This window comes from Pteronotus mesoamericanus, unplaced genomic scaffold (genome assembly GCF_021234165.1).
Source record: "Pteronotus mesoamericanus isolate MK-2021 breed Mesoamerican mustached bat unplaced genomic scaffold, CSHL_Meso_final contig_82, whole genome shotgun sequence".
Classification (NCBI taxonomy): Eukaryota; Metazoa; Chordata; class Mammalia; order Chiroptera; family Mormoopidae; genus Pteronotus; species Pteronotus mesoamericanus.
In genome coordinates this window covers 4,977,774-5,004,315 of record NW_026555265.1, presented here as the reverse complement: position 1 = coordinate 5,004,315, position 26,542 = coordinate 4,977,774, and the positions used below count along the sequence as shown (strand labels likewise).

The 26,542-nt window shown below is 38.6% G+C and overlaps 1 protein-coding gene across 5 annotated transcripts in view; it reads right to left on the bottom strand.

Moving 5' to 3' along the window:
- Positions 1–26,542, bottom strand: part of IL1RAP (interleukin 1 receptor accessory protein) — a 149,924-nt gene that overhangs the window by 58,240 nt on the left and 65,142 nt on the right. Inside the window, exon 4 of one of the 5 annotated variants that reach the window (XM_054585126.1) lies at positions 19,219–19,227. The exons of the other annotated variants lie outside the window; for them this stretch is intronic. Coding sequence (XP_054441101.1) covers positions 19,219–19,227 — 9 coding nt within the window. The remainder of the gene's footprint in view (positions 1–19,218; positions 19,228–26,542) is intronic. 5 annotated transcript variants of the gene reach the window in all.

Genomic DNA, 26,542 nt, shown 5'->3' with positions numbered 1-26,542 from the left:
ACAAATATATAAAATAATCAAAAAACAGTTGCCTCTGATGAAGACAACTAGTGGGAATAAGGAAAATTAAGGCAGAAAGAATACAATTATATTGGTATTTTAATATATTGGCCTTAAAAAATCCACTGTGCATGATTTGTTTAAAATAAATAAAATATTAATAATGAAAAAATAAAGAAAGGATGGAAAAAGGGAGAAAGAAGGGAAGGAAATATTTAGTATGTCATACTATGGGTAAAGCCATTCTCAGTGTCAAACCATCCTAATCGTACCTATTTTCTGTTAGAAAAAAATATCAATTTCACTTTTAATTCCAAAAATTGTACTAACACATATTGGTACAACAGTCCAATGACTATGAGTAATTGGTACTCTTGAATTATCATGTATAGTTTAGAAGAGAAAGAGAGAGATAGACAATTGGACAGCTGATGGAGTCTGGAACTTCACCATATTATTTCCTGGATGTAATAAGATGTTACTACCTTCCATATTTCATAAACAATATGCTTTATGCAGTTCCTAAAGGCATCTCTCTCAAGAGCTCTAAAGTAGTTGTTCAAATTTGGATTATTGTCAAGGCAAGACCAGCAAATGGAAGTTATCATCCTGCCTGCAACCCCACTCTACAATGTATCTCAATTCAGATCACCCCACCGTGGGCCAGTAGCCTGCAGTTCTGATGTGGAGACTCACTCTCAACAGGAACATGAGTAAGTTGGAGAGAAAGAGGAAGCCTTTCTAGAGGTTAATGGTATCTTAATTAAAGGAAACTTTTTGACACTAGTATTACACATTTTTACTTTGTTTGGATTTGGAAGTCTCTGTAGCACTGGGCAATAGTTAATAGTCTGATAGATGATAAGTGACAGGTGGATTTTTTTTTTTTGTAAAGTAGGAGAATGCTGACTCTAAAACAGAAGATGGGGGGAAAAAAAGCTAATTAAAAATCTTATCCCAAAGCATGTGCTCAGACAGACTAATTTAGGAAGAAGTATGAAATGGGGTTTTGGTAATCACTAGCACAGACTGTGGCGGAGACTGGCTAAATGTTCAGTAATCCTGTTTTCCTTGGCCCATATGAAAACTACATATCCTTAACAATTGGGTTGGGGCCGTATGATTTAGTTTTGGCTAATTAATGCGGCCAGAAATACTGTACAACTTCTAACTCCAAGCAAAGTCTTTGGTGCTTTCTCTTTCCCTTACATGGAAACCTTGAAGGTCAGACATTTTTGAAAAAAGTAATATCAAAAGGTAAAAGGGGCCTGGATCCCTGCCATTGCTCAGAGAAGAGCTGCTCAGGAATGCCATTGCACTTTCAAATGGTTGTAACTGAGTGGAAAATAAACCTCTGTAGTATGATTTGGGGAATATTGTTATAGCAACTAGCATGGTCTATCCCGACTAATAAAAGAATGCAGAATTTTCCTTTCATAAAATAACTTAATAAATCAAAAACAGAGTTTTAAAACTGGCATTTGTTAAAGGACTTTGCATATTTAAATTTAAATATAGAGTAACAACAGCACAATTTACAATAGCCAAGTGTTGGAAGCAACCTAAATGCCCATCAGTAGATGACTGGATCAAAAAACTATGGTACATTTACACAATGGAATACTACGTAGCAGAAAGAAGAAAAGAACTACTAAACTTTGCGACAGCATGGATGGAACTAGAGAGCATTATGCTAAGCGAAATAAGCCAGGTGGCAAAAGACAAATACCATATGATCTCACCTATAAGTGGAACCTAACCAACAATACAAAGATGCAAGGAAAATAAGACCAGCAACACTGAAAGGAAAAGAAATGAACAGAGACAAGAGGGATGGAGGGAGCAGGAGGACGGAGAAAAGGAAGGGAAGGGGAGGGTCGGGGAACATGTAGCAAGGTCTCTTGGACAAAACCAAAGGGGACGGATTGAGGGAGGGAGGGAGTAGGGGGCAGGGGAAGGTGGTGGGGGGAAGGCAGAGACAAATGTATTTGAAAAAATAAAGGAAAAAAAATAAATAAATATAGAGCAACAATTGAGATTTTTAACTGATATCATAAGCTTAATATCTTTTCAACCAAATTAAATGTAATATGCTTTATAAATAAATAAATAAATAAATAAATAATAAATAAATCATTACACCTGCTATGTATCTCTCTTTCAGAATAGTTCATGGATGAAATGAGTAGATCTATAAAGTGAATTGAACTCCTTTACAATAGGGACTGAAAGTACATATATTAGCATTCATAAACATTTGCAAAAATAATATAATTATTGAGCTTTTTATTCTGGATATTTGTCTGTTTAAAATTAGTTCTGTGAGTTTTTAAGTTTCTCTAGCCAGCCACCTGAGGGTATTTTGTTAGAGCTTTTAAATTATTCAGTGAACAAATAAATATAAAACCTATGGCATTAGGCTAAAGTATCATGTCGTACCAAATTAATTATATGATTCTCTGCAGGAACCATCAGAAGAAAACTGGGGAAAGGCTGTTATGTAATATAATTGTCTCTAATAACAGCAATGGTAATGAATTATTGGCACAGTAAATTACCTTTTGGTTTAAAATGCTCCCTCTTATCCAGTTTACTCCCCAGTGGAAGTCCTCTCTAAATTGGCCCCTCAACGTGGGGAACCACGGAGTCATCATTTCCCTCAGCCAAAGGATTTCTTAAGGCTGAGGCACAGAGAACTAATGGAAATGTTCAAAGCCTTGTAAAGGCAAGTCACTGGAAAATCCAACCCACGCTCTTGACAGCAATTAGCATTTATATAACAGGGTATACATTTTAACTAATTAAGCTCACAACACCCTCTTGGGCTTTCATGCCCATTCCCACATTACATGCCAGGAAACAGAAACAGAGAGATTAATTGACTTACTTTTGCCTGAGTGGTGGCACAAATAAAAGCTGCCTGAGCACGGGTGTAGGATGCTTGTCTCCCATCTATGCTCACACATTCAAATCAAGTTATTTCCCACAGAAAAGCTATTCATATATTCATATTTATTAAATATTTAGTGCAAATCTGCTGTGAGCAAAGCGCTGGGTGTAGAGGCAGAGAGACATGTAGATATAAAAACACAGGGAGCTTGGGTATAGAAAAAAGAGGAATATGTTTGAAATATTGGGAGATCTAATTTGGAATTAATTTCTATATGTAATTATTTGCTCTGCGCCATATACTTGTCATGTCATCTAAGACAAAATACTTCCCCTCTCAGACTCAGTTTCTACATGTATAAAATGCCTATCTTATAGTGTTGTGTACAAACTGAAGGACCTGGCATATGAAAGGAGCTCAGTTCATATTAGCTGTATCTGCCTGATAAATCTGAATGGGTCCTTAACCATCAAGAAGTTAACAATCTTGGAGGAAAAAAAGACATAGACACAATATTAACCAAATAAAAATATCTGGTGGAATGATCCAAGGGTTAGAATAGGGTTCTAGGTAGAACCATAGTTATTAAACTATATTTTACTAAATATATTATATTATATGTCATATTTTATATTATATTATATTATATTATATTCAGGGTGGAGATGGTAGCCCTTGATTGGTTTGAAATCAAAACCAGCCCCTTTTAACATTTCATGCTGCATTCCCATGTGAATGAAGGCACTTTAAAAACTGTCCCATTAGTACATTCTAGTTGTCCTGTCTAAGCCTGAGGGGAGAGACTAAGTCTACTGGAAGAGCTGGTTTTACATCCATTCTGGTAATTTTGTTTTTCTACTGGTACACAGGGTTCCCCAGGAAATGTTAGCCTGGGGCTGTGATCCAGAGAGAATCCAAGGTGTGAGCAAACTGTTTAGGCTGGCTAGCAATTGAATGACTGGCATGAAGGCAAAGAATAAATCAACAAGTTGAGTGCGGGCAAGTTTCTGAGGCAAAACATAGGAGTGCCAGACACTAAAACATTGGCTGGATGCCTAGTAGAGGAGCACAGAACATTAGGGTTGGGGATAACAGGCATGATTCAGAGGTTTTGACATGTCCTGGCTTTATTAATTCATTTAAAAACTATGTACTGAATATTCCATCACGTGTCACGCACTAAAGTATGTGCTCAGAACACATCTGTGAGCAAAACACAGGTCTCATGGAGCTCACCTTCTAACGCCAGGAGACTGACAATAAACAGTCAACATGCTAAATAAGAAAAGTATAGAGTATATTGGAAGGTGATAAGTCAATGGGACAAAGCAAAAGATAGGATCTGTTAAGAGGGTTTGGGAAAGAGGGATGTTGGGGAGGGGAGAGCCCAGAGTATATGAGTACAGTTTTAATAAAGGTAGTCAGGGTACGTCCCTCAACTATTATAAACCTCAGTTTCCACATTCAAAAAATGAAGCTTGTAACAGTACAGAGCAGTAATAAAAACTGAATTGAGCCTAGGATATAAAGTACCATAAAAACTGTGAATTCTGCGCAAGTGTTAGTTGCAAGTAAACTGTGAACTGCCATTTTCTATGGGGCTTTTGGAAAATTATTTCCTCTCCCCAGGTCTATGGAAGTGACTGCCATACATGTCCCCATTCACCGTGTCCCTAAACTCCCCTTTTTCTAGAGTATGGGAATTTTCAGTTGGGCACATAGTCATTCAGAATAAACACTCCGTTTCCGAGCTTTCCTCTCACTTGTATGTGGTCAGCTAAGTTCTCGCCAATCCACTATTTGAAATCATCATGTGGTAAATTACAGGAAACTTCCTTGAAAGACTGGCACGTCCCTGTGTTTTCTATGCTCTTGCTATATCTCCTTTCTTCCATCTTGCAATGGCACTCACGGCTATGACAGTTGGAGCTACATCATGGATCGTAAGATGGAAGACCACACACAAAAGGTGGTGGACTGTGAAAGTGAATAAAGTATAGAGCTGCCTTACCAACCCTACACTCTCTGCCTCTAGATTTTACATGAGAAATAACTTTTTTAAAAAAATATATCCTTGCTACTCACAGTGCGGTCCATGACCCATTATCATCAGCAGCATCCCTTGGGAGCTTGTCAGAATTATAGACTTTCAGGCCACACCCAGACATCCTGAAACAGAATCTACAGTTTAAAAAAATCACCAGGTCATTCCTATGCACATTAACATTGGAAAAATATTACTTTAGACTCTTTAGTTTGAGTCTTCTTATTCATAGCTGATCATCATCCTAACTGATAACAATGTCCTATGTCATCTATGTTATGAGTTATTGAACTATTTCTAAAGTTTTATATCTAACCCATGAATCTATGTATTTCTGATTAATATTTACATTTAAAAATTATTCCTTTCTGTTCCTCAGTAAAAAAAAATGTTTAAAAGATTTGGATATTTTTCTAGCAGTGTCCTATTTATAAATCACCAGTTTTCAAAAATATCTACCAACTACATTCCCTAGAATATGATTTAAGTGGAAAAATATTATTAAAACTTGGTATTTTTTATTCAGAGGGGAGTTACTCAAACAAAAGTTTAGAAAGTATTGCTGAAACTTGATGGTTGTCAACTGAACCATCAAAAGGAAAGAGTTAGGGGCGGGAGAGGAAAGCTGGAGTGGCTATGAGCATCCTTGGACATCCTGATGTTGCTTGTACTGTTCGACAGTACCTAGGTATTAACTCAACAGATGGCTTTCCTGGACCAGATAATTAGACATATCTTACTCCCATCAAAAAAAAAGTTTTCTTGATTGAGTAATTTGAAGACAATAAGAAACAGTGCTGAGTGGTTGATAAGATTTGCCAGGTAAAGAAAGGATGCCAAACTCAGAAAACAGTTGGGGTTGCGGGGGAATCCATGAGCTACAGCTTCAGCTTTGCAGAGGTTGTTAGGGTTTGTTCCTAAAACAAATTTTATTCCAAGTAATATACTACTCCTCCCTTCAACACTGCGCGTATATCTTTGTATAATCCTAAAGACTGTTATTTCATATCATTTAGAAGTGAAATGCCTGGCTAGTTAAAAAATAAATAAATAAAAATAATGTAGAGAAGTCATTACCAGGCTAATGTAAAAACAAAATAAAGAGGAAGAGGTGAAAAAGGAAAATGAATCCTAACCTGAAAACAACTGCACTTAGGAAGTTTAAATTCAGAATACACACTATAGTGGGTGATGCTTAAAGTTATAAAATCAAATTACCTAGAGGATGACTTAGAGTTGGGGTCTTTCAGAGTCTAATTATTGTTACAGAAACAGGACTTTCTAGAAAGTTTCCCTTGTGGTAGAGGACTTGAGAAAAGCACTGGTTCTCTAACGAATTTTATGCTTCCCATGTCTAGAGGGGCTGCTGAAGATCTGCAGGCTCTGCCAAGGTCCCTATCAAATCATTCTACAACTGGTTACTGGCGATCCAACAAAAAAACTCTGTAATCATCATGTTTTCATGTTCAAGAAGATTCCAACAGATGCTTTTCCCACTGCTGTGCAAATAAGGAAGAGCATGGAATAACATCATCTACAGCCACCTAGCAAAGGCTCTGTTTCTCTCACCATAGAGGCAGTGGATTAACAGGCTAAAGAACAAATTCGGGGTATGCTGCCTCTGTACTCATACCATGGTTCCATTAATTTCTTTTTTAAAAAAATAACTGTAAAGAGCTTCCTCATGCAGCTGCAGGCAATGATTTTCTTTGCAGAGCTGTCATGATAATAAATAAACTAACAGGCTTATGTCAAAGGTGGCACAGTACACTGGGGTAACCCTAAGCAGTCATTAGCTGCTTTTTACGTTTTTTTTTTCTTTTCCCCAAGCAATCTTTTCTAATTCATGATTAAGATGTAAAGATCCAATTACTATTCCCAAATAATAAGCAAGGAGCCTTTGCTCTCTTTATTTTCATTATTACATAATATTTATGCAGGGCCCTAGGAGTGCTAGGGCTATAAACATCATGTCGGCAACAACCTGGTCTCTGTCTTGGAATTTCCACTCAGGAAACAGCTTGCCAGCATTGGTGGTCAAGGTATTTTTCCACATTATCAGAGGATCCGAGAACATACTCATTTTTCCATGCATAATGTGTCCTTTTTTGCCCAAATTTTTGAGGGAAAAATAAGGATGTGCATTATACATGGGTAGTACTAATTCCATATCTATATAAATGCTTTTAATTCTTTTATTTATGCTTATGCATTGAAAGTGTAACTCTAGAAAGCAATACTGATATCTGTTTACAAAATAATGCCCTTTATAATATAAATAACAAATATTTAAATAAAAAGGAATAAAAAATTAAAACAAAAGATTTTTTCCTGAAAGTTTGGGCCAGAAATGTGTGTACTCATTATACATAGCAATATATGGTATGTGTCTTAGATCTGGTTGTAACCTCCATTTCCAGTAGGATAGTTGGTGATAACCTCATTCCACAGATGAGGGAATGAAGCTAAGGAAAATAAAAGGAAGGTCTGAGAGATGGGCCAACAATACAGGGGTGGAAAAAATTAGGTTAAACTACCAATCATCATTACCTAAAAGATAAATCATAGGTAAGGATATGAAATAATAACAATAATAAAAAGAATTTATATTATTTGTCTACTAATAATACAAATAAAATAATACAAGAATAAACTCTGTTTCATGTACTACAACTATAAACTTATTTATGCCCCATGCCTGTATATAATAGAAATGGGGAGGCACCAAACCAAGTCTCTTATATCCTGAAATCCCTTTCCCTAAGGAATACACAGTAGGTAGTTCTTGGAGTCTGAAAATCCAGGTTCAAATGCTTGTTCTGACACTTTTTATCCATGTGAGTATGTGCAAGAAAATTAAATATTCCTGTGTCTCAGAAAAGGCTGGTTTGAAGATTGAATGATACGAAGCCTTTAAAGTGTTTAGCAGAAAGCTGTTCAGTAGTTTTCACTATTATTAATATTACATTCCTCTCTTTCTTAATTCCAAACTAAGTGTGGCCAATTTCAAACTGAATATGGCCTGACAAATATTGATAACATTTAACCTATGGGGACTCACCACACATTGATGGGAAACATCAATGCTTCCCATCAATGCATGGTTGCATTTTGCGTGCCCCTTGCTGGGGACCTGGCCTGCAACCCAGGCATGTGCCCTACTGGGAATCAAATCGGCGACCCTTTAGTTCGCAGGCTGTTGCTCAATCCATTGAGCCATATCAGCTGGGGCCAAGTTTTAAAAACATTTAGAACAACCATCTCATTTTACAAACGAGGTAACTAAGTACATAGAGCTCACTTAGCGAATAACACAGAACTCATAAGTGGCAAGCACAGAATCACTTCTTTTCAATCCAAAAGTCACATTCTTCCTATTACATTATCCCAGTAAAATATATATTCCAAACACATATCTGCACAAGCATCCTCAGTTAGTATTGGCAATGCAAATAATGCGATAGTATATTCCTTTTCAAAACAGACATTGAATAGGCAAACGCGCGCGCGCGCGCGCACACGCACACACACACACACACACACACACACACACACACACAGCCCTCCAGGAAGATTGAACAGATAACATTAACAATGGTCTATAAAAGATAACTTTGCATGAATTCAATGTAATTAAGTCATACAATTACTCTTTCCTCCCTTTGATTTTACAGGTAAAGAAGCTGATATGGGTCTCGTCCTGGAAGCTGAAAGTAAGGTAGGTGTCAATGCTGTCCATAGGTGTGGCATTTGGAAAGAAGGATCCTATACCTCAGGTCTTCATATATAATAGTACAGAAAGCAAAATAATAAAAGTACCTATTCCTTAGAACTGTTGAACATGGTATAAAAGACCATATGTAAAAAAATACAACATATTCAGAACCATAGTAAGAACTTAATACATTTTGGCTATGATTATTATGTTAATTTTTACAGATGAAAAAGAAGTTAAGACCAAGAAAGACAGCAAAAGATGTGAGTTATTGTGTATATTTGTTTTGGGGGGCTTTTTTTTCTATTTTACTAGAGCCAAGGACAGAAAATCCAAAATTAAGATGTGAGTCCTAAAATGTAAAAAGCAGCCTAAGCATCAACTGACTGAATCAGCAAAGATAGCTCAAGCAATCACTTTCCACTCAACGGGATGAAGGAAATTTAAAGCCCTCCAGGTACTCAATGGTTCTCTATACCCTCCATCCTCATATCTCACTTCTCAACTGGAGGGTCAGAGAGACAAGATCAGGAAAGTACAACACATCAGAGGCCTTGAACTTTCAGTTAGGAGCTGCATGATTCACCATGTCAAAATTTTTAGCCTTCTTCTACGCACAACTATAAAGCCAAAGGAAAGAGCACTTTGTGAGCCTTGTCAGCAGCCTCCCCAACAATTCTCAGGAAACTGCCTGGAGTGAAAGGCTGTCTGAGATCTTCGCCACCTGCCAGAGGAAGAGATGCAGGCTGCAGTCCCGCCACTGCATTGAACAGAGGCGTCCCCTGTGAAATGCCAGAACAGTCTCATTCAATTTTAATAATGTGTCAAGCATGTAGATTTTTCTTGAAGGCTGGTAGTGACAAGTAGAAAACAAAAGATTCCAAGAGAAAATTGGGTTGAAGCAAGCATCAAAAGCTGAGAGCACAAGAACTGGGCTTGGGGGAATGTCTGACAGTGAATGTTGAAAGGGGGACTTATAAATCACCTAGTTCCATGACACATGGTACAGATAAGGCTCTGGGACAGAAGGTGAAGGGATGCCTGAGTGAAAGACTGGGTTAGTAGCAGAGGAAGGTTGAAACCTTCCAGATTCTTAATTATTTGCTCCCTATCACACATAACTTCTGCCTCTATTGTCAATTTCAAAAGAGAGTTTATACTACATTTACATCAGGCTTTGGTTTTCTTTCCTCCTGGTTTGTCAGAGGTTGAATTCTTATACCTATATTTATATTCAGCTTCTTGACTCACTATAGCCTTAAGGTTGAGAACATCTGCCTCATATATTTATTGCTGAAGAGAAGGCAGAAACTACGAGCCAACTCCTCAGAACTCCAGGGCTCTAAAACACAGGAAGCAAAACAGGAGAAGGAATTTTCCATATATAAAGCAAAAGCAAACACTGAAGAAATCAAGGTAGAATCTCAGATAATGTCTCTTTTATTGTCAACCCTCTTTCACATGGTACACACATTCCTTCTCCGTTCACACTCACCAGGGGCTGTATACAAATGTTCTGCTCCTAAAATAAAAATAAATAAATAATGACCCTAAAGTAGAAAAACAAAAATAAGAGAAATAGGTGCTAGATCAGGAAAAGGGTCTGCAGCTATACCAAGAGGGCTTTTAGGAACTTCATGGTACAACTATAACTGTCTAGGTATTATATTTCCGGAGTGGGAGGGGTGTGCATCCAGCACACTCATCTAGGCTACTTTTAGCCTTCCAATGCTATGGCTCCCTGCCTTGTGAGGAAATTGATAATGAAGGTGGCTGATTAGAAACACAGTTTTTTATGTCCATACACTTTCAGGCAGGAAAATGTTCCAAAGCCGTCACTTTCAAATCATTGCCTTCTTCCCCTGTCCCCATGCTATCAAAGAGTACAAATCCATGATTGTTAACAGAAGCTGCAATAAGTAAGAGTCTTAGAGAGCCTCAGAGAGTGACTTGGGAAGCTCACGGTGCTATAAGGCAGCAGAGCTCTTTCTGATTCCAGAACCACGCCTCTCTCCATGGCTCCTTCCAGGATCTCTGGCATCACGCTCGGTCCTTTAACTTCCTGTTTGGAGACTGCAGTCCCTTCCCTCAAATACTCTACTCACACTGATTTTCTATGTTAATAAACATCTCAAACCATGCTCCTTCCTTCCATCGGTCTTATAGAAAACTAGCTACTAAGTTTTTCTTTGAATATAGGAATTCACGTTCAAACAAATATCTTTAAACTTCCTTGCCACTGAATATAGTTCCTGAGGTACATCTTCCAATATTCTCTATGGAGAACAACAACATAGGGTCAGAAGGTCTGATTTCTTGTCCTAACCCTGCCAGGGTGAGTACCATTATTATTATTATAACTACCACCACAACTATCTAATATTGCATGACTTCCATATGCTAGGTATTAAGTGTTTTACATTTATTATCTTTTTTAATTCTCAGAAACAATTCTTTCAGATGGTTTTATTATTTTTTCCCATTTAAGAAATGAGGAGCATGAGCCGTAGATAAGCTAAAGAATATTCACACAGTTACATGGTGTTAAATTAACTGAACAATAAAGAAGGCCATTAGACTGAGGTAGGTTTAATAATTAAGCTTCCCACCAAATACACCAAAGCCTAAGCCTGTAATGCCTCAAGGTCAAGAAATAGAAAACTAACAAAACCAATCACAATCAGCCAAGTAGACTTTCTCAGTTAATACAACTGCTTAAGCCATAGCCAATCAAATAATTTCCTTGCTTTGCTGCCTCCCCTTTATAAAAGTGTCACGCTTAATTACCATCATTGGACTGCTCCTCACCACCTCTAGTTTGGTGCATCCCAGTTCAGATCAACTATTGCTTCAATATACTCTTAATTTCTTTAATATGCCTCAGTTTATGTTTTAACAATAGCAAGAAAGTGAGAGAAAAGGATTCTAATGCAGATCAACCTTATTCCGAAGTCTAAAATTTAAAACTGACTGTGTCTATGTAACTTCCTTTTCTTAGATTCAGTTTTCTTAAATATAAGAAGACAAAACCTGATGAACTCTAACTCCTTCCATCCCTACACTATGACAAGTTTATAATCCATGCTAACTTCATCAGCATTTTCTAGCCTGCATTGTCAAAATGTAAATTCAGGAAGAAGAGTGAGGGTGGTTTGGGTGGGCACTAGTTGATAGAGACTGGAACACACTGAGTCTCTTTAATGAGGAGCATAAAACCCTTGATTAGCAATTCCCAGAATCAGAAGGAACATGTCACAGCCAAGAGGCAGTGGGGCAGATCACATTTGTCTGAATTAGAGAGTGTCACTATCTAGACCTGTTTCCAGTGGAGATTCCGAGGCTTCCTTCATGCTCAAATTTCCTTCACAACACCCACTTTTATAAAGCAGAGGAGTCAAGTGTCAGCTTGTCCTCGAAGGCAGCTTCCCCTGGCATTAGCTGCCTCTGTCTTATTAAGTAGAGTGAGGCATGACTCAGCTCCTCCATCAACTGTCTGGGAAGGAGAACATTTCATACTTGCAGAAAATCACCTTAAGCAGAACAATGGGAGGCATTTAAGGTAGACAATTAGAGCTGGGTTGCTTACCCAAAATCAAATCGCCCTGTTCCTACCATAGACAGGAGAGCATAATCACTGCCAATAGGAAAACAAGACTGCATATGTTTAGAACACATCGGATCACCTGTCATCTCCAGGTACAAGTATCAGCCACTCAGACACCTCTTCTGTCTGGGTCACAAAGCAAGGTGAACTGTGGGTTATATCATGTCCTTCAATCAATAAACCTTCAGTGAGGACTACTATATGCAACAGTTAATAAGAGGCTCCAGTGAGGGGTGACAAAGATACAAAGAAGACATGGTCTTTGCTCTCAAAGATCTCACTATCTAGGTAGAGAGCATGGACAGACAAGCAAACAATTGCAACGCAAAGCAAAATGAAGTAAGTTCTAGGGAGAAAAAGCAAGTCATAAGAATGCAGAAGGAATTCTCAATTCTGCGAGGGATGTGTGGATGTATGTTGGCAGTGGGGGAGTTCAATGAAGCCTTCAAGCCTTTGCAGAAGAGACGACATCTGATTTAAGCTTGAAAAATGAATGGAGTACTCACAGATACAGGGGAAGGAGTCCAGGCTGATGGAACATTGTCAGTGAAGGCAGAGACAGTGAGGGAGTTGTGACCAGTCCATCAGTCAGCTAGGCCTGGATTATAGGGAGTGGGGTGATTTAGTAGAGCATGAGAATGGGAGAGGAAGATTGTACAGGGTTAGAAATTGACACTTTGCCTTGGTAGCAACTGAGAAGCACTGATGGTATTTGAATAATGAAATAATGCCTCGCAATGACAACTATGACAGAAATAAAGACTGGACTGGGGAATATGATTGTGCCCTGAGGTTGTCTGATGGGTCACACATACTTGCAACTGTACACTGTTAAGAATGGCATTTCTTTATCCATTTGTCATGTCTACTTTTACTTACACAAATCACAAATGAAGACAAAGGCAGTTACAGCAACCTGAGAGAAGGGGGTGGGGGAAGAGATAGTAAAACTAATGGCTTCTGAGGTGGTCCTTTTGCTCTTCATTTGTTGAAGTGCAGGACTGTGGTTTATCGAGATGAGAAAGACATTGTCCAGTGCTTGTTCCTTCTCCATCCCCCAGTCCCCATCATCATAACTGATAAAACACAAGGCTGTACAGGGACTGACACTTCATAATAGTTTCTGGAACCTAATTCTCTAGAACTTTATTCATCTTCTGTGAAGCCTTTCCTCAAAGTATTTTAATAACCAGAAGCCTCAATGAAAGGCAATGCCCTGTAGTATAACACACTGAGTATATATTGCTTACGGAATTCAGAACATTGTTCCATGGAGTATCGGTGTTTCAAGACCTGGGCTCCCTTTCCAACTACCAAAAGGCTCCTTGTTAATAAGACAGTTGTCCTTTTCATCTTTTCATGGACACACTGTGCCTGAAAAAGTCAAAAGGCTCTGTAAACTTTTGAGTGGAGAGGAGAATAATGGGAAGTCTGAAGACAGGCCTGGGAATAGGATTTTTAAATGACTAGAATAATCACAGGTTAGCAAAGACAAGCCTCAGATTAAAAGAAATTATTGAAAAGTCACATTTCTGATAAAGGACTTATACACAGGGTACAAAGTACTCTCAAAAATCAATTCAAAAAAACAAAAACATTGAAAAAGGGACAGATTTCAAGAGACATTTTATAAAAGAAGATATAGATTCCCAGTCTTGGCAAGGATAAGTAGCAGTTGGAACCCATTCATTGCTGAAGGGAATGCACAAAGAAGCACAACCACTTTGGACAACAGTTTGATATTTCCCTATCAAGTTAAACATACACTTACAGTGTGACCTAGCAATATTAGTTCTAGGTATTTACCCAAGAGAAATGGAAATTCATGTTCAGACAAAAGACTACACACAAATGTTTATAGCAGCCTTAATTACAAATGACAGAAACTTGAAGTAACCCAAATGAACTTCAGCGAATGAATAAACAAACTGTGCTTTATCTATGCAGTGGAAAACTACTTGGCAATAAGGAATGAGCTTCTGATACAGTTGACAATATGGGTGTATCTTAAATGTATTATTCTAAGTGAGAGGAGTGCAGTTCCATGTGATTCCATCTATGTGACATTCTGGAAAAGAAAGTTACAGGGCCAGAAATCAGATCAGTAATTGCTAGGGGCTTGGGTGGGAAAAGGCTGACTGACAAGTAGCAGCATGAGGGAAATGTGGGTGTTGGTGGTGGTGGGGATGGGTAATGCAACTTCTCATCCTCGTAGTGGTTGTTACATGGCTTTGCAGCTGCCAAAATTCGTAGACTTGGTATATCAAAAACTGAATTTTACTATATGCAAATAAGAGTAAATAAAGAATAATTGTTAAAAGGTCAAAGGTTGTATAGATTGAAAATCAATCCATATAATTCCAGCCTCTTAAATAGGGATTTGCTCTAGTTGTAACTACTGGCAGGGAGCAAGCATTCAGCTATGGACCCCTCTGCAGTGCCTCTTCTCATCCACCTCCACAGGGTCTAATCACAAGAATCTTCCAAGACATACCTTGGATACTAGCCCTCTGGTTATAGCTAGCTGCTCTCAGTTTAGAACAATTCCCCTCACTCCTAACCATGATAGCCGTTTCTCTGGACTTCCCTTGTGACACTAACCACTTTCCTTACATAATGATTTGAGGTTATGGCTGATCGCCTGCCAGATTTTGAGCTCAATGGGAGGGCTTGGATCCTGGTTACCCAGCACAGTGCCCAGCATATACAGTTTGGTGGATATTTGTTTCTATGGGGTAGAATGAGGAAGCTCACTCTAAATACAGATTAAGAACTGCCGAGAGATAAAAGTGTTTGCTTCCTCAGAGCTCCCTGATATACCACCATGCTCTCCATGCAAATTAATCTCATAGTTGATGTAAAGAATAAAATTTTGGACATTTATTATATCTATTCATTCACAAGTTCAAAGCCTTCTGCTAGGCACTAAAGATACAGAGGTGTGTCTGTTCCCATGGAATTTTCATTCCAGAGAAGGTGACAGATATTAAATAACTAGTTAACCAGGTAATTAAAGAAGTAATTACACAATTAATAATTAAGTTGCTATTGGAGAGAGAACCATGAAAAAGAATTACAGGGTAATATGAAAATGTATCTAATGGATTTTATTGAGCCTGAGTACTTCGAGGTATGGGGGAGATGTTTGCCCAAGGACTGACTTTCAAGCTGAGTGCTGCAGGGATAAAAGTGTGAGGGGCAAAGGTGAGAGGAGAGTGTGTGAAGGCCTTAGAGTGAATGTCAGAAAGGATCTCAAAAAGCTCAATTGACAGAATCAAGAAAGAGGAATACAAAGAGGATGGAGCAACAGGTAGGAACCTGACCATGTAGGGAGATACAGGCCACTGCAAGGAATTGAAATTTCATTCTAAGAATAATGGGAAATACTTCCAGAATTTCTTCAAAAGAGATACATAATTTAATTTAGCATTTTAAATAATGCTGGTTGCCTTGCGAAGAATGGATTGGAGAGTATGAGTAGAGGAGAAACAGCCAGTTGTGAAGCTACTGCTGAAAACTTCAAGAGTGAGATGGTGCAGCACAGAAGGATGGTAGTCAATGTGGAGGAAACAGACAATGCAACATGAAAGAAGACCTAAGACAGACTGATGGCAAGTGCCAAGAAAAAGAAAGGCACCTTGGTTCAGAGGCTCTTGAACCTCAAACTTACATCTGCCTAGAGGGCTAGAATCAGGAAAAAAGTAAACAATGTTTGCGGATGAGGAAACACGCATTCAGAGGGGTTAAGTAACTTGCCCACAGTCACCTGTAAAACCAGCAACAGAGCAAAACCCACAGTATGAATATCTTTTATATTCCTTATGTCATTTCTTATCTATTTGCCATTTTTTTAAAGCAAAGTAACAATTCTATCCATAGGTTATGCTGAATCAGAGGGACCCTGAAATATTTAGACAAAAAGCACAGGAGATTGTAAACAGTACAAAGATTAACATAGGACCTATTTTGCTCATCACTGTATCTTAAACCCTCACTTGTTAAAATATCTCAATAAATCGCTGCTCAATGAATAAATGAATTTTCTTTTGCAATTATATTGAAAAAATAATACAGATGTCAACGAATTCAGAGTCATCAAAGCCAAAGTAAGTGGCAGAGAATCCAGAGAGCACAGACTGGTTTCCAAGCAACTGGTTTTGAAGAATATGTAATACCTGCCTTTGAATTCTCAGAAAGTTGGTAAGTAAATAAACATCTGGAGCAAATGAAAGCCCTCTTGTGTAAAGGTTTGAATACATTTTGAAATGTGGATTCTTGTGGGTTAACAGCCATCTTTGAAAGCAAGATCCCAATCTTAATCTTGTAATACAGAGAACTGTTGGTGCTGGCCTATGGACCAAGGATGTGTTGTCAGTTTTCAGGCTCATTCGACAGGGTTTCTGCTTCTTTACTTGTTTTTGCTGTTTACAGAAAAACTTTTAAATTTATTATCTCATTAAATTTCTGGAACAACTCTGTGAGGTATGTAGGGCCACTATTATCATCTTCATTTTATAGGTAAGGACAGAGTCTTACATGAAGCTAAGGTTTGACTTGAATCCAGGTTTATTTTTTCTGTCCCTTCATCATATGTATATTGTTAATTATTGAGGGTATTTTCTGACCCAGGACCTTCTCTGAGCTCCTATATCACTGAGATTTAAATTTGTTACACTAACAAAAAGGAAGCACTCAGATATCCCTCTCCCAAATCAGAGATTAAGGGGCTGAGTTCTGGGAAGACCTCTGATTTCACCATGATCTATTCTATTTTGATGAAATGTTTTGCCTTAGGGAACCATTCTGGAAAATGGCTGTGGTATCATACCCAACTCAAGACTCATCTGCTTTCAATACTTCAAAAATATACTTACAGTGGTGCAGTCACTTTGGAAGATAATTTGGTAGGGTTTTGTTTCTTTTTTTAATGTTAAACAGAGTTACTGTATGACCCCAAAATTCCGCATATAGGTATATATGCAAGAGAAATGAAAACATGTTAACACAAAAATTTGTACACAAATGTTCATAGGATCATTATGCATGATAGACAAAAAGTAAAAACAATCTAAATGTCCATCAATGATAAATGGATAGATAATGGAGTATTATTCATCAATCAAAAATAATAAAGTACAGATACATTCTGCATCATGAATGTATCTTAAAAACATTAAGCGAAGACATTCTGCTAAGCCAAATGTAAAACGGCAACCTATGATTCCATTCCTATGAAATGTCCAGAATGCCTGGGGCTGAGGGAATAGGGGAGAGAGGATGTGTATTAGTGGGTAACGAATACAGAATTTCATTTTCAGGTGATGAATATGTTCTTAACTTAGTTTGTAGTAATGGCTGCAATACTAAAATGACTGGTTTCTATTGTTTTCAACACATGGAATCTTTAGGGAAAAAAAAAAACATAAAATAAAATATGCCCTTAGTAGTTAAAGCGTTAGGATCCCTGGGTCTCCCAGAAAGAGAAGTATGGGTTTTGGTCTAGAAGACAAGGGTTTTAGGCCTGATTCTTCTGGTTACTGACTCCGTGATTATAGCTAAGTCACCCAGCCTCACCAAGTTTCTGCTTTCTGATCTGTGGAATGGAAATAATACTATACTTTATTGTTATTCTGATGATCAAATAATTCAAGCATTTTAACTATAAAACACTATATATGATGTCATCCACTGCTGTAATTATAATGGAGTATTACTGGAGAAGGCAGGGCAGGAGGAAACCCCGAGGCAGAACTGAAGATTAAAAGCTGCCTGCCATCCCTGTGAAAAGAGGGGTTGCCAGAGGAGGGAGATTGCCTGAGCAGACAGGCAGCTTGTTACTCGACAGAAGGGAGCATGTGTGACTGGACACTTTGCCCCTTACGGAACATGGCGCTGGAAGAGAGGCAAGGGTAAACATGGTCAACACTGGCCCTCATTTGTTGGAGAGCTGGCCACTCCCATTGGCTTCCAGCGTGCATGGGACTTTTTTTTCTGAGCATCTTGCTTTTCCCAAGGAGGTATTTGGGTAGAGGAGGGGACAGAGACTCCCTGCATCTAAACGAAGGTATTGGGCCTCTTGGTGGTGAAGTGTGGCTTGTGCTGGTGACGAAGGACGGGATGGGGTAGCAGAAACTTGATCTTGGAGTCTGAGAACTGCTTGACTGCCAGCCTTTTAAACAGAAGGCACCAAAAGCTGGCTCTTTTGGTCTCTTGACCTCTTGGCCACTTCGTCTTTTAGCTTCTTGGGTATTGGGAAACTCCCTGTCTGGTTTCAGGAACTATAACCCTGCCGACAGGTGGGAGGGCCCCAAGGCTGGAAATATTCAGGGAGGCCTTGGAGAAACAGGCTCCTGAGGAGACAAAACCTGTCTCCCTGGCAGGGGCATAGCCCCTGCCTCCCTCGCATCCCCCTGTGGACCCTGTGATGGTCGGTGATCCATTTCAGGTAAGTTTTTTCTCGTGCAGAGAAAGAACCTAAGACAGATATTGGCCAGTATGGGCAGCAGACATGGGAATGGGGGACACGGAGAAAGGGCAAAAAGGCCCGTACCCCTTGGCTCTGCTTGGACATGGCCGGGGTCCTCATTCTATCTGAAAGAAGTCTCCTTGTGACTGGGCAGCTCCCTCCCCCTGCCTGGCTCAGACTCAAAACAATACCAGAGACAGTCCTAAACCAGATCTGGTGGTTCCCAGGGAAATCTGGCCTAAAAGTAAATTCTTTAAAATATGCTGTGTTTTTTCCTCAGAAGTTATAGCCAGCTCATGCTGGGAAGGAAATTTACATTATTCACAGACCCTAACCCTATACCCTTAGGCACTCTTATGTCTACTTCACTCTCATGTTTAGTCATCACTCTTGTTTACTAGTCTTCTCTGGAATTCCATTTGTTTTCTTCAAAACATCACCTATTCTCTGTAAACATTAACATATTGATGTAATGAGATAACCTGTATATTCCTGTTACCTGGCCCCACTGATAACCCTTTCAATAAAAGCCTTTGAACAAAGGGACTTGGGGCCTTCCCCACTAGGGGGATGTGCCATGTCCTCTCTCCTGGCAAACAGAGAAGTGTTTGCGATGACTGGTGTTTATTCCCCCCATCCATGACATCCCTGGAACGGGCTCTGCAGGATTCAGAGTCCCTGGTCCCATCTCAGCTGGCCCCAGACAGTAGCCCGCAGATCCAGGAGCGCCGCGCTCCCCGCAACGCGCTCCGTCCCCCTGCTGCACTTGTTGCCCAAGCAGGGGACAAGTGGCAACCTGTCTCGCTCCCCCACACATGCCACGAGACACTTGGGCTCCTGCTTTTGCCCCACATAGACAGAAGTGGCAAATGCTGGGACTACTCGGGGCTTAGGCCCTGAATAGTTGGAAGCCAGCTCCCGGAGTTAAGGTCCCAAGCTGGAATGTGGGCCTTGTGGACACCAATCCCTAAGACATTATGACCCAGTGTAGCCCAGCACATAGGTCCTGGGCTGCTTCCACTCTCTTGCCCTGAGAGCAACACATGGAGGCATGAGTTGGGCAGTTTTCGTGGATGGTGTTCCCCGTGCATGACCACCTGGAGTGACCTGGCAGCATATCCCAGACTCTGAGAGAGAGAGACAGACAGACAGACAGACAGACAGAGATGCTGCAAGGCAATAGAGACACTAGCACCAGAGAGAAAGAGAGGGCCTGGAGCTGTAGAGACAGAGACCCTTTTGAGTGACAACCTCTCAACCTCTGGCTACAGATAAGCAATAATGGGGAACTTCTGGGCATGGATTTGGACTTTAATATTCCTTGGGGTGACTGGTTTCCTATGCTTTGTGGGAGAGGTCAACTCAGTTGGCTCAGAGCAGGAATGCTCCCAGCCCTGTCAAATTGGGAGCCCTGTTAATAAAAGCTTATTTCCATTCCCACAAATTTTTGTGTAATGAGTATACACGGTGACAAGAGGCCAGACCCCATGCTGCTCAGTTACATAATGATTAGTTGATATAATGATAATGTGAATTGTATTTGGTACATATTCTAACCCAATTATTTATATATATATATAATGCACAAAGAAATGGAGGAATGCCAACAGATGAAGTATTATTGATTTCTTTAAAGACAAAAATAAAATAAATGGCAGTATTGGTAAACATGGCTTGCCTCCTCACAAAAATCACATCAAAATTAAAACTAAATTATAGAACAACTATCTCTCAGAACTGGCAGAAATTGAGTCGACTGGAATTCTAACAACTACAGAATTAAAGAAACCAAATCCATGTAGATAAGGGAGGAGGGTGAAGACACAGAATGGGCTGGTCCCACATACATGTGTGGTGGATAAAAATTTGGGAGGGGCATCTCAGCAGCAATGAGTCCCCCACATCAGGCCCACCAGCTGAGGGTACCAGTGCCAGGAAGATAAATTCCTGTAACTTCTGGCTGCAAAAATCAGCAGAGATTGAGTCAGTGAAAGAAACTTCTGGAGTCTCAACCAGTTCCTCTTAAAGAATCCACACTCAAATTTACTCAGACTTACTCCCTCACAGCGCTAGCACTGCTGTGGCACCTTGAAAGGCACCAGTGGCATATAGGGTGGAACTGCAGTAGCTGGCACCAAGATGAGAGCTGGGGATAGCTTTCTCCCAGACAGAAAGGCAGGCAGAGCCACAGAGCCAGCAGGAAGGTGCCATATCTGAGACTCTATCAACTTGGCTAACACTGTTTGCCCAATGCTGAAGATACTGTGAGGCTCTGTCCCACACAATTTACAGCTATTAACAGTAGGTTTTCCATATGAATGGCTGGTCATGGCTCAAGCTTCACAATTTCCTAAATCCTTTCAAACAAGCAACAGCCAGCTTCAGTGAGCCCCCAGGCCACTTATCTCTTGCTAAATGGCCCCAGGCAGGACACTAACAGCAACTGACCAGCCTAGATTCACAGCTTGGCTTCCCTGGGAATCTCCAAGCCCAGCAGAAGTAGCAGCCATCTCAGATTGCTCTATAGCTCAGGCAGCTCTATTGTTCTACTGCATATCCAGTGGACAGCTACAGACCAGATCAGAGTACCACCACCCTCTCCTTGCACAGCTGGTCCTCTACAGAGGATGCAGGTTGGTGGTCAGCGGTCACAGCCAAAAGTTGGAGCTGACTGGCTTGGGTTAATCCCTCCCATTGACCTGCCAATAGCAACCAAGAATCAACTACAAGAAGGGTATACTCATCCAACATGAGGGGTGCACCCTGAGTACACAGCTTGGGTGATAGGGGAGGCTGTGCCACTGGACCCTATAGGACACCTACTACCTTAGGCCATGATATCAAGACAGGGAGTCATAGCAGACCTACCTAATACATAGAAACAAACACAAGGAGGCTGCCAAAATGAGGAGACAAAGAAACATGGCCTAAATGAAAGAAAAGAACAAAACTCCAGAAAAAGAACTAAACAAAATGGAGATAAGCAATCTATTAGATGCAGAGTCCAAAACACTGGTTATGAGGATGCTCAAAGAAATTAATGAGGACCTCAAAAGCACAAACATACACAAAAAAAATCCAGTCAGAAATGAAGGCTACCCTAATTGAAATGAAGGACAATTCACAGGGAAACAAGAGTGGAGCAGATGAAGCTGAGAATCAAATCAATGACATGAAACACTAAGGAAGCATAAAACAACCAATCAGAAAAACAAAAAAAAAGAATCCAAGAAAAAAACAAGGATAGTATAAGCAGCCTCTGGGACATTTTCAAACATACCATTAGAATCATAGGGGTGCCGGATGGAGAAGAGAAAGAGGAAGGAATTGAAAACTTATTTGAAAAAATAATGAAAGAAAACTTGCCTAATTTGGTGAAGGAAATAGACATACAAGTCCAAAAAACAGAGTCCCAAACAAGTTGGACCCAAAGACCACACCAAGACACAGCATAATTAAAATGGTTAAGGTTAAAGAGAAAGAGAGAATCTTAAAAGCACAAAAAGAAAAGAAGTTAGTTACCTACAGAGGAGTTTCCATAAGACTATCAGCTGATTTCTCAAAAGACTAGACCAGAAGGGACTAGGAAGGAATATTCGAAGTAGTGAAAAGCTGGGACCTACAGCCAAGATTGCTCTACCCAGCAAAGATATCATTTAGAATCAAAGGGCAGATAAAGAGCTTCCCAGACAAGAAAAAACAAAAGGAGTTCATCATCACCAAACTATTATTATATAAAATGTTAAAGGGACTTAAGAAAATAAGATCAAAACTTGAACAATAAAATGGCAATAAATACATACCTGTCAACAATTGGATCTACAAAAACAAAGCAAGCAGGAAGAACAGACAGCATCATGGGTATGGAGAGCATTTTGATGGTTGCCAGATGGGAAGGGGGGTGTAGGGGAATGGGTGAAGAGGCTGGGGATTAAGAAATACAAATAGGTAATTACAGAATAGCCTCCATGGGGATGTAAAGTACATTATGGGAAATGGAGTAGCCAAAGAACTTATATGCATGACCCATGGACATAAACAATGGTGCGGGTGTTGCCTGAGGGAGTGGGGGTGCTGAGTGGAAGGGGGAAAAGGGGTACAATTTGGACAACACTAATAGCATAATCAATAAAATATAATAAAAAAAATAATGAAAACATGTTAATTAAATTCCTTTCCAGTAAAATAATAAAATAAAGTAAAATAAAATTAACCAGGAAACTATAATCAACAGACATTTTTAATTGAACCAATAAACTAGGAAAGAATAGGGGACATAGGTACTTTTGGGCTGAGTACCCAGTATTGGCAAACTTTGAACCAGATAAATGGGTACTTACTGATTTCAACCTCCAAAAATTTGGGTGGTTAACATGTATTTCCTTAACATTGCATATGTAACAAATATACAAATATCAACACTACTTATAGTGTATGAAATTCAACAATGATTTCTTTTTTCCCTCACTAATCTCCAAAAGAGTAGTCTATCAAGTTTGTGTGTAAAATTAAAATCATCTATGTGTTTGGGGAGTATTTAACATCTCAGTTTATAGATAGAAACAGCCAATGTTTTTAAACAATAGTATATTTCACAATTGCCCCTTACTTATACTTTCTCCCAAACTCCAACAGATTGGGACCTCATTCTTTCTTACTTCCAAAAATTAAGTTGCTTTCTATTTCTAATTATAAATATAATCTGAATGTAATATATTCAGATGACTCACAAAATTATATTAAAATGGGGGGAATAAACTCAAACATAATCAAGCTTTCTAAAGATAATTAGTGTTAAGATTTGGGTGTATTCTAGCAAATGTTTTCTACATAAATGCACATATTCTCGCATTCATAGGGCTGTATGATAAACTAGACAGGGGCTGGGAGTAGGGGGCTGATTTATAAGAACCTCCTTATCAGTTTCGATGGGGTAAATATTCTCACCATGGCCAATTTCAAACGACCAATGATTCAAAAACTGGCTCACAAAATTCCTGAAATTTGAACAACTGATGCTCATAAGCCAGAAGATAACTTCAGCAAATAACTGCCACTGACAAAGGTTTCAGACTAATTTTGCTGCATTCTACCTGTGTTTAAACAGAAATACCTATCAGCAATCACTTCCATATCAACAAATATAAATTTATATTATACTTTCAATGGCTCAGTAGTATTCTGTTTCATTTACATAACACATTATCTAAGCATACTCTATAAATGAATATTTACATTGTTTTCAATGTCCCTTATTTTAACAGTTGTAAGAAAAATACAGTTGTGAATACATCTTGATAGATTTCTCTGATTGTTACCTTAGGATATATGTGTGGAAAGGTCATTATGAAATCAAAGAGAGGCACTTTGGTGTCTTTAAAACAAATAGCCAAGGTGCCTCCACAAAGCCTATTCCAGGTACCCTCTCTCTCCCAGGTCATTAGATCACTGAGTCCTTTCCAATATTCAGTAGGATTGCTCTCTTTAACCATTGCCAATCCAAGGGGTGAAAATGACACACCACTGTTGGTTTAATTTGCATATATCTTCTTACCCATGAACTGAGCTTCTTTTTAGAATAAACAATTGGTTTTATTTTTTTTGTACTGCTCATTTTTCCAGAGTATACTTTATATTAAAAGTATTTCTTTTGGTGGGCAAGAGCTCCTTTTATTCTGAGGATATTAACCCTTCTGTAGATATCCAAATTTTCCTAATATTTCATTTATCCTTTAAGATACAGTATTTTGATGCTAAGCTAATTTTTCAATCTTTATGTAGTCAACTGTATCAAATTTCATTTAACATTTCAAAATTTTTATTGAATTTATTGGGGTGACATTGGTTAATAAAATTACATAGGTTTTAATTATACAATTCTATAATACATCATCTGTATATTGAATTGTGTATTCACCATCCAAAGTCAAATCTCTTTCCATCATCATTTATCCTCTCTTTACCCCCTTTTACCTCCCCCACCTCCTTTTCCCTTTTATAATCACCATAATGTTGTCTATGTCTATGAGGGGTTTTTTTGCTTAATCTCTTCACCTTTTCCACCTAGCCTCCAACCTCCTTCACTTTGACTGCTGTCATTCTATTTTCTATATCTGCAAGTCTATTTTTATTTTATTTATTTTGTTCATTAGATTCCACGTATACATGAAATCATATGGTATTTGTCTTTCACCACGTGGCTTATTTCACTTAGCATAATACTCTTGAGGCCAATCCATGCTGTCACAAAAGGTAAGATTTCCTTCTGTTTTCCCATCTGAGTATTATTCCATTGCGTAATGGCACCACAGCCTTTTTATCCACTCATCTACAGATGGGCACTTGGGCGGCTTCTAAATCTTAGCTATTGTAAATAATGCTGCAATGAACATAGGGTGCATAAATTCTTTCACAAAGACAAATCGTAATGAAAATGGCAAAGGTTAAAGACAAAGAGGAAATCTTAAAAGCAGCATGAGAAATAGTTATTTATCTACAAAGGATTTTCCATAAGGCTCTCAGCTGATTTCTCAACAGAAACATTTCAGGCCAAAAGGGGTCTGCAAGAAATATTCAAAGTGATGAAAAGCAAGAACCTACAACCAAGCGCACTGTACCGAGCAAGGCTATCATCTAAAATTGAAGGAAAAATAAAGAGCTTTCCTGACAAGAAATAGCTGAGTGTTTGTTACCATGAAACCAATATTACAAGAAATATTAAAGGGCTTCCAAGAAGGAAGAGGAGGAGGAGGAGGAGAAAAACAGAGGAACATAATTATAAAGAATAAAATGGCAATAAATACATACCTATAAATAATCACTTTAAATATAAATAGTTTAAATTCTCCAATTGAAAGACACAGTGTAGATGAATGGATAAGAAAACGAGAGACCCATCTCAGAACTAAAAATACATACAGACTAAAAGTAAAAAGGGTGTAAAATGGTATATCAAGCAAATGGTAAGGAAAAAAAAAAGCTGGGATAGAAATACTTACATAGACTTTAAAACAAAGACTATAATAAGAGGCAAAGAAGGACACTACATAACGATACAAGAGGACATAACACTTGTAAACAATTATGCACACAACATAGGAGCACCTACATATATAAAGCAAATCTTGATGACGATAAAGGGAGAAGTCAACAGTAATACAGTCACTGCAGGAAATTTTAACACTCCACTGACATCAATAGATAGATTTTTCCAGACAGAAGATCATTAAAGAAACAATGATCTTAAATGATACACTAGACCAGATAGATTTAATTTATATCTTCAGAGTATTTCACCCCAAAGCAGAAAATATACATTCTTTTCAAGTGCACACAGAACACTTTCTAGGATAGACCACATGTTAGGACATGAAACAAGTCTAAATAAATTCAAGAAGGTTAAAATCATATCAAGCATCTTTTCTGATCATAATGGTATGAAACCAGAAATCAATCAAATCAAAGGAAATAAATGAAAAACACAAAGACATGGAGGCCATGTTACTAAGCAATGAATATGTTAATAATGAGATTAAGGGAAAAAATCAAAAGATACCTTGAAATAAATGAAAATGAGAACACAACAGCCCTAAGGCTTTATGGGACACAGCAAAAGTGGTCTAAGAGGGAAATTCATAGCATTAAAGGCTTACCTCAAGAAACAAACAAAAATCTCAAATAATCTAATTTTACACTTAAAGGAACTAGGAAAATAACAACAAATAATGCTAAAGTAGGTAGAAGACAGGAAGTAATAAAGATCAGAGCAGAAATTAACAAAATAGAGTCTAAACGCCAATATAAAAATAATGAAATCAAGAGCT